We start from the raw sequence: 13363 nt of genomic DNA, 5'->3' as shown, positions 1-13363 counted from the left end.
GGAAACTCTTCATACTTCCACTTCCTCTGCTGTCATTTAACTCTGGAATGATAGTATTATGATGTTCTGTGGACATTTAAAATGGGTTCTCAACCCAATTTCTTTATATGTGGCACTCATTCTATTCACTGCTAGAGGACTGAACTGGATGCTCTCAAAAATAGTTTCTTCCTATGATATTCAATGAACATGGACTCTATTAGGTGAAACTATTAGTTCTTGAGAAATTCTATTGGTACTCTTCTTAGTGTGTTCTTAGTGCTTTTTTTTAATTCAAACCGGTACTAACAGTGTCACCACTTGGTAATCTAACGACACAATTACTGCTTCTCCCATTTAAATGTTTCACATCATTAGTCAAATGTTAAGATAAGACAAAAATACCCAAAGTAAATACTAAACATAGTTTTTAGATTATGATTTTATTTATTAAACAAACAAAATCAATCCAAATCACCCTAGATCCATTTGAAAATATATTGGCCTCCCTAGTGAAAAGATGAATTAACTGTGATCAACTGCATTTTCTGGATAATTTCATGTCTACCCTACAGAATCAAGAAATCTGCAAAAAAAAAAAAAAAAAAATACTGTCAGAAAACATGAATTTGACTATATTGTCAAAAAGAAACAAATTTTAACAGGTGAAAAACAAAATAATGTCTATCACTTTGAACTGAAAGTGGGTGCCCTGTTGCCTGTGCCATAAATTCAATTCAGATGTGGCATGATCTTAAATGGATGTTTATGCTTACAGTGCTCACTTCTCAGAGGAATTTAGACCAATTAATCCATCGTGAATAAGTTATACTGGGATAAGCATGATAATAAGCATGTACTGGGAAAATATGCTGACTCCATGCTGAACCTCCCCAGGCTGAGATTCGAACCCAGGATTTGTTTGCTGCCAAGCAGCATTGCTAACAACTGCTCCACTGTGCAGCCTTTTTTTCCCCCTACTGAGTAACAAAGCTAGTAAGTCGTCTGGCCTTTTAATATCTATGTTCTAACACAAAGAGGGATGATGGACCCGTTAACTCTAGGCCTCAGATTCCTCAAAGCTTCAATCAGTATGAAAAAAAAGGGGAGGAAAAAAAAGAACGTGTCACTGACTCAACAAACTAATGAAGACTTGCCTTCAGCTTCTAACAACCTGTAATCAAAGAGCAGCCCAGTTGCTGACCTTGCTTTTTATCAAATTGGCGTGTATGCAATTCAGTGAAGCCTTGGAGAATTACGAACAGAAAGCCTTTAGAATACTCATTGTTGCATTTTGTTTCAGGAAATAGATTTTTAGGTCATATATTTGTTTTAAACTTTCAGACATTGTAGATCTTATTCAGTCTTGAGTTTGAAGGATTTTTCCCTCACCTGTCTAGGCCCTGGCCTATTCACATAAAAGTGTTATTATCCTGTCTTTTAAATAACAATCAAGGGAATTATTGGAGCATCATGTACTTTGGATAATTGCACTGTTGCGCTTCTGATCATAGGGTTATGAAGTGAAAATTTTGATTAGCATTTATACCAAGAGTGTCCTTGTATCTATGTTTATTTTAAAACACTGAAGTATAATAAACAGTGGTTTGTTCTGCTGATTACCCTGTTTGCTGTCTGTTTTACTAGACAGCTTATATTTTGAGCTAGATGTTTGCTTTGTTGGAAAAGCATATCAGTGAAACTGTAACTGCAATCTACTCTTTTTTACTACAAATTTCATCCTGCTTCCAAATGTTTGGCCTGTTGTTTCAACAGTAAGACACAAATGCTGAGTTTTACATGTTGTGTTTTTTCCATTCATGGTTTCCTGTTGGTCCATAATATTCATTTGAGAGTCCTGTTCACTTTTATTCCAAAATAGACAAATAAATTACCTACACGTGGCTACTTGACACACTGTGGAAAAACATAAATTGAAACCCGCAAAGCTAATGAAAGGGACATGGCCTTGTTTGATCTTCTTGTTAAAATACTTTTAACAAGAAAACATAATTAATACTAAAGGAAGAAAGTGTCTATGTTGCCATAAGACTAGCAAAAGATAAGTGGTTTACTTAGATAAACCCAGTGTGGGTCATCCTCTTGTTTTATCCAAAACATTTTGTAGGTCAAGTATGTTTTGCTCGACACAAGTCTTTCACAGGAGCTCTTGGCTCTAATTTCAGTAGATTGTGCTCACAGTAAACTCTTAGAAAGAGACTTTCAAGATAGTGCCCTCCAGAAGCCAGACTAAATGCCTAAAAAGCTTCAAACAAATTGTTCACCTTGAGGTTTTGACAGAAGTATGTATAACCACATATATATAAACAGTGCTTCACTGTTTTTTGTTTTTAGATCAAACCTGAGAAGACAGAAAAGGAGTGTAAGCAGCAGCTGCTCATTAGCCTGCAGTTCCTGGAGCGTTACATTTACCTCATCCTCTTTAACACCTACCTGCATCTGGAGAAGAGGGACTCCTGGCATCGCTCCTTCTCTGTCTGGATGGAACAGGTAAATCAGTCTCTTACAGCAAACTTTCATTTGTGTGGATAAAAAGACACATTGTCCTAGTGTATAATAGGAGAGCATAATTGCTGTCTTTTATTTTATTCAAGATTTTTGCTAAAATATTGCAATATTGCAACATCAGTAGATGTTTTATGCTTGGAATAATTTTACAAGCAGACAAAATTACGTTCAACATGATAAAAAATAGTTGAAATTCTTCCTTGTGCTCCAAGTTTTTTGTTTTTATTTTTCTGAAACACTTCTGTTATTATTCATGGTGAGAATGGCTGTAGAAACATGCCCCTGAAGCCCTGGAATTTTTTAAAATCGCCCCGCAGAAGTCTTCCTCTTTTTTTTCTTTTTCCTTTTTTTTATAAGATGGATTAAAAAACAAGAATCCAAAATAGAATGGAATGACTGCTGTGAAAACAATTTCCACAGAAATATGCACAGTCATTCATGGCATTTTCTTCCTGTTATGAATAGCAAATATATGTGGTGCAGCAGGGTGGCTGTAATTGCCCAGTTATGCCATGAAAAGAATGCTGCTGGGAAAGCCAGTTACTATAATAATTTCAAAAATCATCCTCAGAACATGAATCTGAAAACCTTTCAAGACAGGAGTAATATACTGCTCTTAGTTGTGTGTGAGTGTGGGCACTGCTGCTTTAACAAGAGATAAAAAAACCCCCAAAACATTCATTATTCGCAGCTGTTGAATGGGAATAAAACATTGTAATAGTGCAGAATAAAATAATTTCCTCTCACAGTTATTAAACATTTTTCTGTCAGTGGGCCTTTGATTTTGTTAGCACTATATGTGTCCAATGAGCCTACCATCAGTCTGCAGGACATCTTTGCAAAACTTGTGATCAGGAGGTGAAAGACCATCTGAAACGAGTTTGCAATTTTAGTAGTCTGAGATCAGTTTCAGAATAAGAACAAGATAAAGATGTACATAACTCCATAATAACTGCCTAAAGATCTGATGTATATTTGACGCTTTTGTCATAGAGTATGGGAAGTCACGTAAATGTTGAAAGCCACTAAGGAAACTTTGATCACCTCAGATTGAAACCCATGGAAACTATTTAAAAACCTTTTATGACTTATATAGTGGTCTAAGCTTGTTGTTCGGAAGAACTGTTGCGTCATTTAAATATGATTCTTATGATGGCCAGACACTCTTCTGAATAATTATCATGACAGATGGACAAGCTGTCTCTTTTTTAATAATGGAGAAAATATTAACTTGCAGAACTTACTTTGATGACTTCTGACTTCACCTGTTTTCGCTAGTTAAACATTCATTGTGCATGTATTAACAGGAGAGGATGCAGAGATTACACTTAAAAGTCATCTTTCCTTTTGAGTTGCTTCAAGCTGATCTAAATGACAAAAATAAACACTATTAAGGATTTATTGCAATAATGTTTTGTTTTATAAGTACGTAAAGTGACCCTAAGTTTTAACTTGAATGCAAACCAAGAAATCCTTTCCTATTTCAATTTTTCTCCAAAATAACTTGTTTCTACTTTTACTACCTCCACTTTATACTTGTGTTGGCTGTAAAAAGGATTTTCCAGGCATTAATGTGCTTAATATGAATTAAAGTTCACCTGAGCCAAACAGGTTTGATGAATTTGATCTTTCAATCTTTTCTATTGAAGCTTCAATTGCAGAAGAGCTCATTTGAATGTGCAAAAGAACCCAAATCTGACAGTTTTGATTTGATAAAATGTTGTGAATAAAACTTTCCCTCCAAAACTCTGCTGTATCAGAGAGGAACCATCTTGGTAATTTGCTAACTTTAAGCTCCACTTTACTCTAAATATAACATGGTGCAGTTCCCATGGTTCTGTTTGTCAGTTTTTGATTGGTTGAGCAACGCCGTCTGGGCAGAAGTGTAAGTGTGGATAGTAGAGCAGTCCTTTGTCCAAATAAAAAATAAAAAAGTATAGCAGCCAAATTTGACCAAGTCAACAGATTTGTAAGATAGATTCTTTTAATAAATGCTATTTCAAGAATTTTAAGAATTGTCAAAGGAGCACTGTTGTCCAGGCACATAGTGTCATTGTATGGCACAATCAAGCAATTATGTTAACTTTAGTCATATGCTGAAACTTTATGATACAAAATATATTTTGGATTGTACTTGAACACTATCCTGACAAACAACATCTGCATTCTGATGCCTTTAGTGGCCCAGTTGCAGCACTCTGGCAGCCACCCAATTATTCTGACCCAGCCAACCCTGCGGCGCAATCACTAGCCTATCATCAGTGACCGTGGCTGGATCTGTAATGACAAATGGCCAGCGCTGAGGGCAGCGGTCGCAGGTCGTCTCCACCACTGGTCATGTTTTTTGGAGCCGTGGTTACACAACCTCTCAGGTCTGAATTGGCACAGTCTGTCCTTCGCTCTACATTGGCTGTGCTGTACATGTGGGATCTAATTTGATTTCTGTGCCCACTAAAAGCAGGAGTGCAAGGCTCCCAATCATGGCAGGTGATACTAGGTTAGTGGTGTACTTGGCTATTTTTATTTTGCTCAGAACATGTCACTGGGAGGTAGGAATCTAATAGCAGAAACACAACCAAACATTACAATCAGTCACATTAGATATAAAAATGCACTGAAACCAATGAATGTAGCTTTTTCTTTTACTTTACTTTACTTTTGTGTTATTAGCAGCAACGGCAACAAGATGTACATCAGTCTTGAAAGATTGAACGTACATATGCATATCCCCCTAATATGTTGGGGATAAATAGTTCGACATTTACCTTGCTTTTTGAAATGACATGGAAAAGCTAAAAGTGCCCATACATCATCAGTCCTTGAAGTAGAATCAGAGAAAATTTTTTTGAAAGTTATATATATTAAAATCCATGTTTGCTAATCCAGAATGTTGGCTTTAGCACAATAGAGGGACCTGTGCACAGTGCATACCTTAGATGCCTGTGTGAGGGTGCCCTATCAGTCACTCCAGCTGTTTTGATGTGTGCCACAGAGACTTCACTGTCCCTTTGCGCCGACCTGGTATGTGCCGCCTTTGAGATCGCTGAGTGTGGGAAAGACTGGTGCCTCCCTGCCTCCCCTCCCATCAATCCATCACAGCTCTGGCGTCATAAGTATTGGCGTTAGTGATTGTTGCATTGCAGCACGAAAGACCTCAATCCAACTGCTTTGCTTACCGTCAATGCAACAAGATCATTACCACAAGCCAATGATTTCAAAACCATTTTACAAATACAAAGCATTGGAGGTTGAGGTAATTTACCACCACAGATCAAATAGTTTCTATTTGTTTGATTTTTGTTATGTTACGATGAGCAGGCACAATATGCTTCATTTTTTAGGCTACATGCACGCAAGCCTTAGTGTTTCATAAACCAAAATATCACCAAGAGCGTCCACGTGAACTTTCAAAATGTCCATTATATTTGTAGGTTAAAAATAAACAGAACTCAGACAAAATAAAAACAATCAAAAACAACATCCCAAATCATTTCTGTAAAAAGTAACTCAGTGGGATGCAGCCATAGTTTCTGGGTATTAGCATCTACATTTAGCTCCTTCAATTTTACCATTAACTTTCTCCAAACACCCCAAAGCCTGGTGCCATATATTACTTTGTAAGGTTGATGTCCAGTGTTTGGTTTCTGCCACACCCAACTTTTTGCATGTTTCATTTTCCTCTCATTTGAGCAGAGCATTGTCTGTCTCCTTAACCATTAGTTAATTCCATTGAAGTACATTGATGGCAGTAGGGTACAATGTGTCAAAATATGGAAAGGCTGAATCCTTTTGGAGGACACTATTGGATTACTAAGTCATTGCTTTTTAGCTTGTTTTGGAAGTGATTGTTTTATTCTGCCCTTATTTGCTCTGTTGGCATCACAGTTAGTTTTGCAGTAAAATATCAGGTTAAACTGACAAACGTAGGTATTTTCCAAGAGGGAGTAAACCTTTCCTGTCTGATTACATTTCACCAAAGATGTACAAAACACATTTTTCCAAACTGGGTTTTCTTCTTGGCAATCCTTCAGAGGATGTCAATACACTCTGCACTAATTCTCAAGAGATTGCATGTAATCACAGCTCACTGGAGGCCCTCCAACATTCTCCTTTTGTCTGGCCTCTTCCTTAGAAATTAAACCTCCCCATCTTCTGATTTTTCACAGATCCATTATTTAGACAGCCTGAATTTGGTGGGGATGAGTCAGGTTGCCCTGGTGAACAGCTAAACTGCAGCGTCTCAAAGGAATCACATCAACTGACTAATAGTTCAGCTGCACCAAGTCATCAAAAAGCTTGTTAAACACACATGTCGGCTTCCCAGGAGTACATCACATGGAAGCATAGATGTCACGACAAGGAATGCTGCTGAATGGATGACTTATAAACAGCTGCTTTAAAGATTAAAAAAAATAACAGTATGTAAAACCCTTTATTTTTACTTTTCTTCAAGAGAGCAACAAAAAGATTGCAACTAACTCGACCTCCTTTGCAACAAAATATAAAGACAAGGCACAGTACTGTATTTTGCCTGCCTGTCCAAAATTTGCAGGGACAGACGAACATGGAGAAGTTAACTTGGCAGAGTTTTGGCCATTTTATCTCCAGAATGTCTTCATTCAATTCTGACTCCATACTGAAACAGCAAAATATGCAAAGTAAAACTTGTAACAATATCTGACTTGCCCCTGCATATTGTTTTTCTATTTCAGTTATTGAATGCTGAATCTTCTGCTGCAGGGTAAACATGGCAAGTTGAATATCTTCTACTGAACCTTTCAACCTTTAAAGATGGTTCCAGAGAAGTCTGGAACTGTTGGGTCTTGGACAGATTTGTGGGGATTGTTGGGCTTTATGTTGCCAGATGTTTCTGGTTGGTGCTTCCCATGTATCGCAAGGTGTTAAACATCCATAGGAAACCTTGACTCAGCGTGACTAGTGGACTACATGAACAGTGAACTCTCCTCATTGCAATGATACAAACTCACATCTTACAGTAAATTTAATCTACATTTTTCAGGTTAAATAACAAAATTGTAAGAAGTACCCTCATCTGTATCTCTGAACATAATTTCAAGTCTTGCTACAATATGTTAATTAGAATGCAGTCTGGACTATGAACAAACCGCTTAAAGTCCCAGCATAATGCTGCCACCACCATGTCTCACCATTGGGTTGGCGTTTTTCAGGGTAATTCTCAGTGTTATTTTTTTCTACTGGCACTCCTGTAAATTCTTTACAGGTATGCCAGAAAGCTAAAACTTCTAATTTATGAAGAGCATCATCTTCTGTGTGTTTTCTGTGCCACTCAGTTGGCTCGTAGCAAACTGCAAACAGAATTCTATACGGCTTTAGTTTTGCTAGACATGGAAGATTTTGTCGTTCTACCTCTTTTTAACTGTTGATCAATTGCTAGGTTAAAAACTGCCACCTTTGTGTCTTTGTCTCTCATTGAACACCTCAGGAGCAACAACAGACATGCAGACAGATTTCTGACCTGTTTTCCCCTGCTGCTTATAGGTCTCATAGACAGAATCAGAACTTTTTTCTTGCCTCATCTTGTCACTTCTGACAACAGTCGCCTATTGTTTCAGTGTTGCGGCTACATTTGTAAGACACCAGCGGATAAAACGCTTTTGTTCTGCAGTAGTATTTTCCTTTCATTTTTAAAAGAGGGAAATAAATGAAATATTTCCTGACTCCCCCCCCCCCGTTTTATCATTAATTTTTGTTTTTTGTTTTTTTGTGGTAGGTGGCTGCCAGGGCTGGAATTTATGACATCCTCAACCAGCTGGGTTTCTCAGAGTTCGAAGACCCAGGGGAGAAGACGCTGGCCAGGCTGCGCTACCGCTGGCAGCAGCAGGACATTCAGGCACTTCCTTTCCGAGGGGAATTCATCTGAAGGATGATTCCTCTGAATGCACCGCTTTCACAATGAGAGACACTTACAATAACCTTGTTATGCCTTTACAATTAACCCCTGTGTCGTGAACGACATCAGGTCTTATTTCGGTTGTTTTATTGTTGATCATCCTAACAGCTCCCGTTAGCCTTTTCTTTTATTTTATGATCTTCTCCTTTAGGTGCCTTCTTTAAATCAATAGTTAACTAATATTACTTTTTTTTTTCTTATTGCAGATTGTTTTAGTCCTATTTCTGCATCTGAACTTTTGCATCTCCTTTGGGGAAAAAAGAAAAAAATGTTTTGAAGGAGAGAAATAAATTCCACTGTGTGAGCTAACAATTATGGCTGCAATGTCACAACTGTTTGCTGTTGTGTGACTTGATTTTTTTTTTTCAAGCATTGTCCTTTTTTGAATTAAAAAAAAAGTTTTTGTTTTTTTTTAATTCATGGTGTACATATGATGGCAGTTATTTAAGTTTTAATGCATCCATGAGCTTATCTAAGATTAAATGGTTTTTAACCGTTTCACATTATTATTTTTTTCACCTTTATAATTGCCACATTCTGTCCATTCATTGTATCTGGATTGTTTTTCTGGGGGTTTTTTTTTCTTCTTCTCACCATTATATTATAAGTGTCCAGATATAGGTACTGACATGTCAAGAATTTTTATGTTAGATTGACTTTGAAGGTGTTTATGTCTTTCAAACGTTAGAGAGGTGTTGTTGACGTTTTTACAGCAGTCTTTCAATTAAATTTTCTTGAGACATTCCTTTAGGCCTTCTTTTTTATAGTTCTGTAAATATAACAGCTTGGCATGGTTCACAGCAGAGTAAGTAAGTTTTTTCATGTAATTTGGTTCCTTAAACCAATTGAACTCTCGTTTTTTTCAAGGACCCTGTTTTAATTGCCTTCAGTTTTCAGAAGCCTTGAGTTGTTTGGCCTCAGCTTCGTGGATTGTGCCTGCAACATGCGACTGTTAGCTTTTGGAAATAGACCTAAATATTTGAATATGAGTATGTACTTGGATGCCTTTGAAACCAAATAATTGTCATAAGTGTCATTCACGCGACTGGAGACAAATCGACACCATGTTTAGAGCTGCGTTTGTGGAATCGAGCTGCTTGTTTAAAATAGAAATGACTCGGCTTAAAAGTGAGCAGGAGATGTGCAGATCCTCTTTTCATCAGGTTGCCCCATCTTCACATTGTCACTCTGTCTGCAGGACTACCTCTCAAATTATTGTATTTATGGCTGGAAATAACCTGCTCTGGAAATATTTGGGGTAGTTTATTTTAGTAACAAGGTTAGAAAACGTAAGTCATGTTTCTCTTTGTCAGGCCAACAATCGCACCAATGTTTTACTGAAGACTAGAGATGCGTTGATCTGAATGGATCTGATATTCAGATGCCAAATATAATCTAGGAAGTGACAGATCAGAATTCAGAGTAGTTTTCTAGTCTTCCTGCCAAAGGCACTCTTAGATTGTTTAAATAAACTTGGGGTGATGCCATGAGGCTATTAGACAATTCATCCATCTGTCCCCCCAAGAGGAAAACTCAGACAATCCCCCCAGTGACAGTAGTCTGGGGAATCCCAAGGTGTTTCTGGCCAGAAGGGACATATGACCTACTTTAGGAGGTTCAGGATCTGCCCTGGAGTCCAAACGTGATTTCTTTCGTAGTAGAGAAGTAGCCTTATCTCTAAAAGCTCATTTTAGTCACTTGTATCCTGAATCTCTTTGTTTTGGTTGTGATCCAAGTTCCATGACACATAAGTCGGGGTTGAAGCAGAGAATCAATAGCTTCACATTTTGACCCCAATGAGTGTACATACAAATGTTACATTACTGAAAGAGACTAAAAATACAGAAAAAATTGAGGCGGAGACCGACGCCTGTCCTGGAAGAAACAAGCCCCTTTCTTGCATTTTTAATCTGTTGCTTGGACTTTAAAGAGCTAACTTCTATCCTGCCTGGCTCATACTTTGTTACAAACTTCTCCAAGTACATACTTGAGATCATGGCCTGAAAATGCCAAGAAACCCACATGATCTGCCAAACCTAAGTGTGTCATTTGAGGTTCCTAAGGCGGACTCTCTACTCTTCATGTCTATGTCTTAAGGTCCTATCTGCAGACACCAGGTGGAATAAGCAGAATCCAATCAGCAATGACAATAAATTCAACTTTATATTGAGAATGCAAACCCACCACTTCATTTAGTTGTGTGAGGACTGGATAACCCTTAAAATCAATCCACCTGCTAAATTCTGCTCTCATCAAACTGCTTTGATATAATCATATGCTTTCTCTGTACATTTGTTACTGTTGCTGTAAAAAATGTTTTACTATTTTAAAACAAAGACAATGTTTACATATTTTAACATGATACAAGTCTTTATTATGCTAACGGTTGCCTCCTTTAGACCAACAGCTGTCTCGATGCAGATCCTAACTTTGACTAAGATTTCCAAATTTGCCAAATCCTTGAAACTCAAAAGGACAAAACAGAGCAAATTTCCTGGACTCCATTCAGTGTTCATGTTATCTGCTTTTCGTTTTGCACTCTCTTGCTTTCTCACAGCTTGAACGAACCGCAGATGGTTCAAGAGATCTTGAGTTAAGTTTGAGTTGTCTTCCTTCAGTAGCAGTGTCTGAAGAGCGGCGTTGCCTGTCCAAATCAGCAAATTTTGGTCATCAGCTGATTTATTTGTGCATCTTGTTAGCTACTGTTCAAGGGTATGTCTCCAGTGTCTTAGCACGTTTAGAAAATATATAATTTGGTATTTTGTTTTTCTTCAAAGTTGTAATTTAGAATGCTTTAACCAAGAATCCTACCTTAAAACCAGAAAAACAAGCAAATAAAGACATCAAAAATCCATCATAAAGAAGCCTTATGTTTCTCTGTTGGTGTTTCAAATAAGCAGCATCACTTTGTGAGGATTACATGGAAATTCATGTGACTTAACTAGGTGCAGAAGGTTCTTGTGTAACTTTGTAACACAAGCATGTTTAAGTGTAAGCTTTGATAACACCCTAATGACTTTTGTCTATCGCATTTATAGTATTTAATGTTTTATTGTAGAGATTATGTGTCCCTTATTTTTTATTGTATGTTTATTTTTTATTTGGAAACGAAAATAAAAATGCAACTTAAGCTGCAAGCCAGATTTTTTGTACATTATTAGGATGGTATTTTATCAGGGTGGAATATAAAATGCTGATCTGCGCTAAAGATTAGGTGTGCTGCAGTTTTAAGTGTCCCAATTCCACTTAAGCCAAAAGAATTTTGCCTCTTCCCTCCTCAGCTTCCTTTCCTTTTCCTCCTTATCTCGGCATCATCCTTTTGCAAAACCTCTCGTCTATCCGCGCAGCTTCCTTGGTTTGTGCCGGTGCCAACCTCGCAGAGCAGAGCAGGTTATGAGGATTGAACGGCATACATTTACAAAAAGAAAAAAAAAAAATACAGATGATTCTTTGTTGGACTGAGATCTTAACATTTTCCATACACAGTAATAAAGAGCTTAGTCAGATCAAAGACTAATCTGAAAAGCCTTTTGATGTGGACAGGTAGGGTCTTAATTAAAAAAAAAAGAAGAAAACTAGGGTCACTTTCCAGAACGGAGGGTTGTGTGAGGATTAAAAGCCACCCGCGGCTGGCACATCAGTGAAGCTCACTTGGCTTTGCTGGCCTACTTTGAAAGACTAATATCTCAGATCACTTCCCTTCTTGTAAGAGCATAGCAGGCTTATCTTCTGGAATACGGAAGTTGTTAGGATTTCTGTCACACTGCTGCCTATCTGCTCTGGAGTGTATTTGGTGTAAACCCAGTTGCCTCAAAAGTAAAACCTACCATACAGGTTGCCACATTTGTTTCCTCTTGAAATGGCCTTAACTTTGAATTAAGTCAAGATAAATACACCGCAGTCTTGCAAAACAACACAAAGTATCACATAGTTGCATAGAACAACAGGAAACCTTCCAAGACATGACACATCCACCTAACCCTGTAAGCCAGACAAGGCGAACATTAGTCAGAAAACCAGCCAGCCATAGAGCTGTAAAAATCCACTGTACAGGTGGGAGAATCTGGCATTTCAGCAACTGTCAAATATGTGGAAACAGGGCAAGAAGAAGGCCATACAAAACCCAGTTTCAGTTTTGCCAAAAGTGGAAACGGAAAAATCTGAAAATAACGGTGAAGCATGGAGGTGACAACATCATGCTGTGGGGAAATTTTTCTCCAGCGGCTACAGGGCAAATGGTCCGAGTTAGGAAGACGGACTGGAGGTGAAGGTCCAGAATCCAGACACAGCAACCGTAAACGCACACGCAGAGTTACAGATTTGCATCGCGTGTACATTCATGTGTTATAACGGCCCAAATTCTTTAAATCTGAAGCACAACTTTAAAGTTGTTTTTACGACTGAGCTGGAGGTATTTTTTTCAGAAGGATTTGCAAATACTTTAGTCCCTAGACGGGGAAACTGAGTGGAGACATACCACAAAAGACTTGTAGCTGTAAATGCAGTGAAAGCCACCCGTGACATGCTTTTGCAGTAAATGCAAATGCAGGCCACACGTTTTAGAATTTTACTTGTGAAGGATTTATAAAAATGGAATGATTTTTCTTTCACAGTCAGGCACTACATCGCATTGATCTATCACATAAAATATCGATAAAATAGTTTGAAGCGGTTGTGATGTGACAAAATGTGAAAACGTTAAAAGGCCTATAAAATCTGATGCCAGCCACTGTATGGATAAAATACACTGCAACCCTTTTGCAAAGAGCAATGACTGTTCCTGTTTTCTCTTTACCAGCAGAGACAAATCGGTTGAAACAACCGATACGGATATGGAGAGGGCCTATTTAGTTGCAGCATGCGGCCAACTTGACTCCGGGTCAAGATAAGCCCAGGACATGAGGACCATGCTTGGATGATATA

At 37.9% G+C, this 13363-nt stretch overlaps 1 protein-coding gene across 11 annotated transcripts in view; it reads left to right on the top strand.

The window, feature by feature from the left end:
* The window catches only part of pald1a (phosphatase domain containing paladin 1a), a 41760-nt gene extending 32575 nt beyond the window's left edge, over positions 1-9185 (top strand). For all 11 annotated transcript variants that reach the window (XM_044102443.1, XM_044102439.1, XM_044102442.1 and 8 more), the window contains 2 exons: positions 2335-2490; positions 8261-9185. In XM_044102443.1, the coding sequence (XP_043958378.1) occupies positions 2335-2490; positions 8261-8410 (306 nt within the window). In that variant the 3' untranslated portion in view covers positions 8411-9185. The remainder of the gene's footprint in view (positions 1-2334; positions 2491-8260) is intronic.
* The last annotated feature ends 4178 nt before the right edge of the window (positions 9186-13363 follow it).

Source organism: Gambusia affinis, linkage group LG20, assembly GCF_019740435.1.
Source record: "Gambusia affinis linkage group LG20, SWU_Gaff_1.0, whole genome shotgun sequence".
NCBI lineage: Eukaryota > Metazoa > Chordata > Actinopteri > Cyprinodontiformes > Poeciliidae > Gambusia > Gambusia affinis.
Note: the sequence above shows the minus strand (reverse complement) of the source record. Positions and strands in the feature narration are given on the sequence as shown.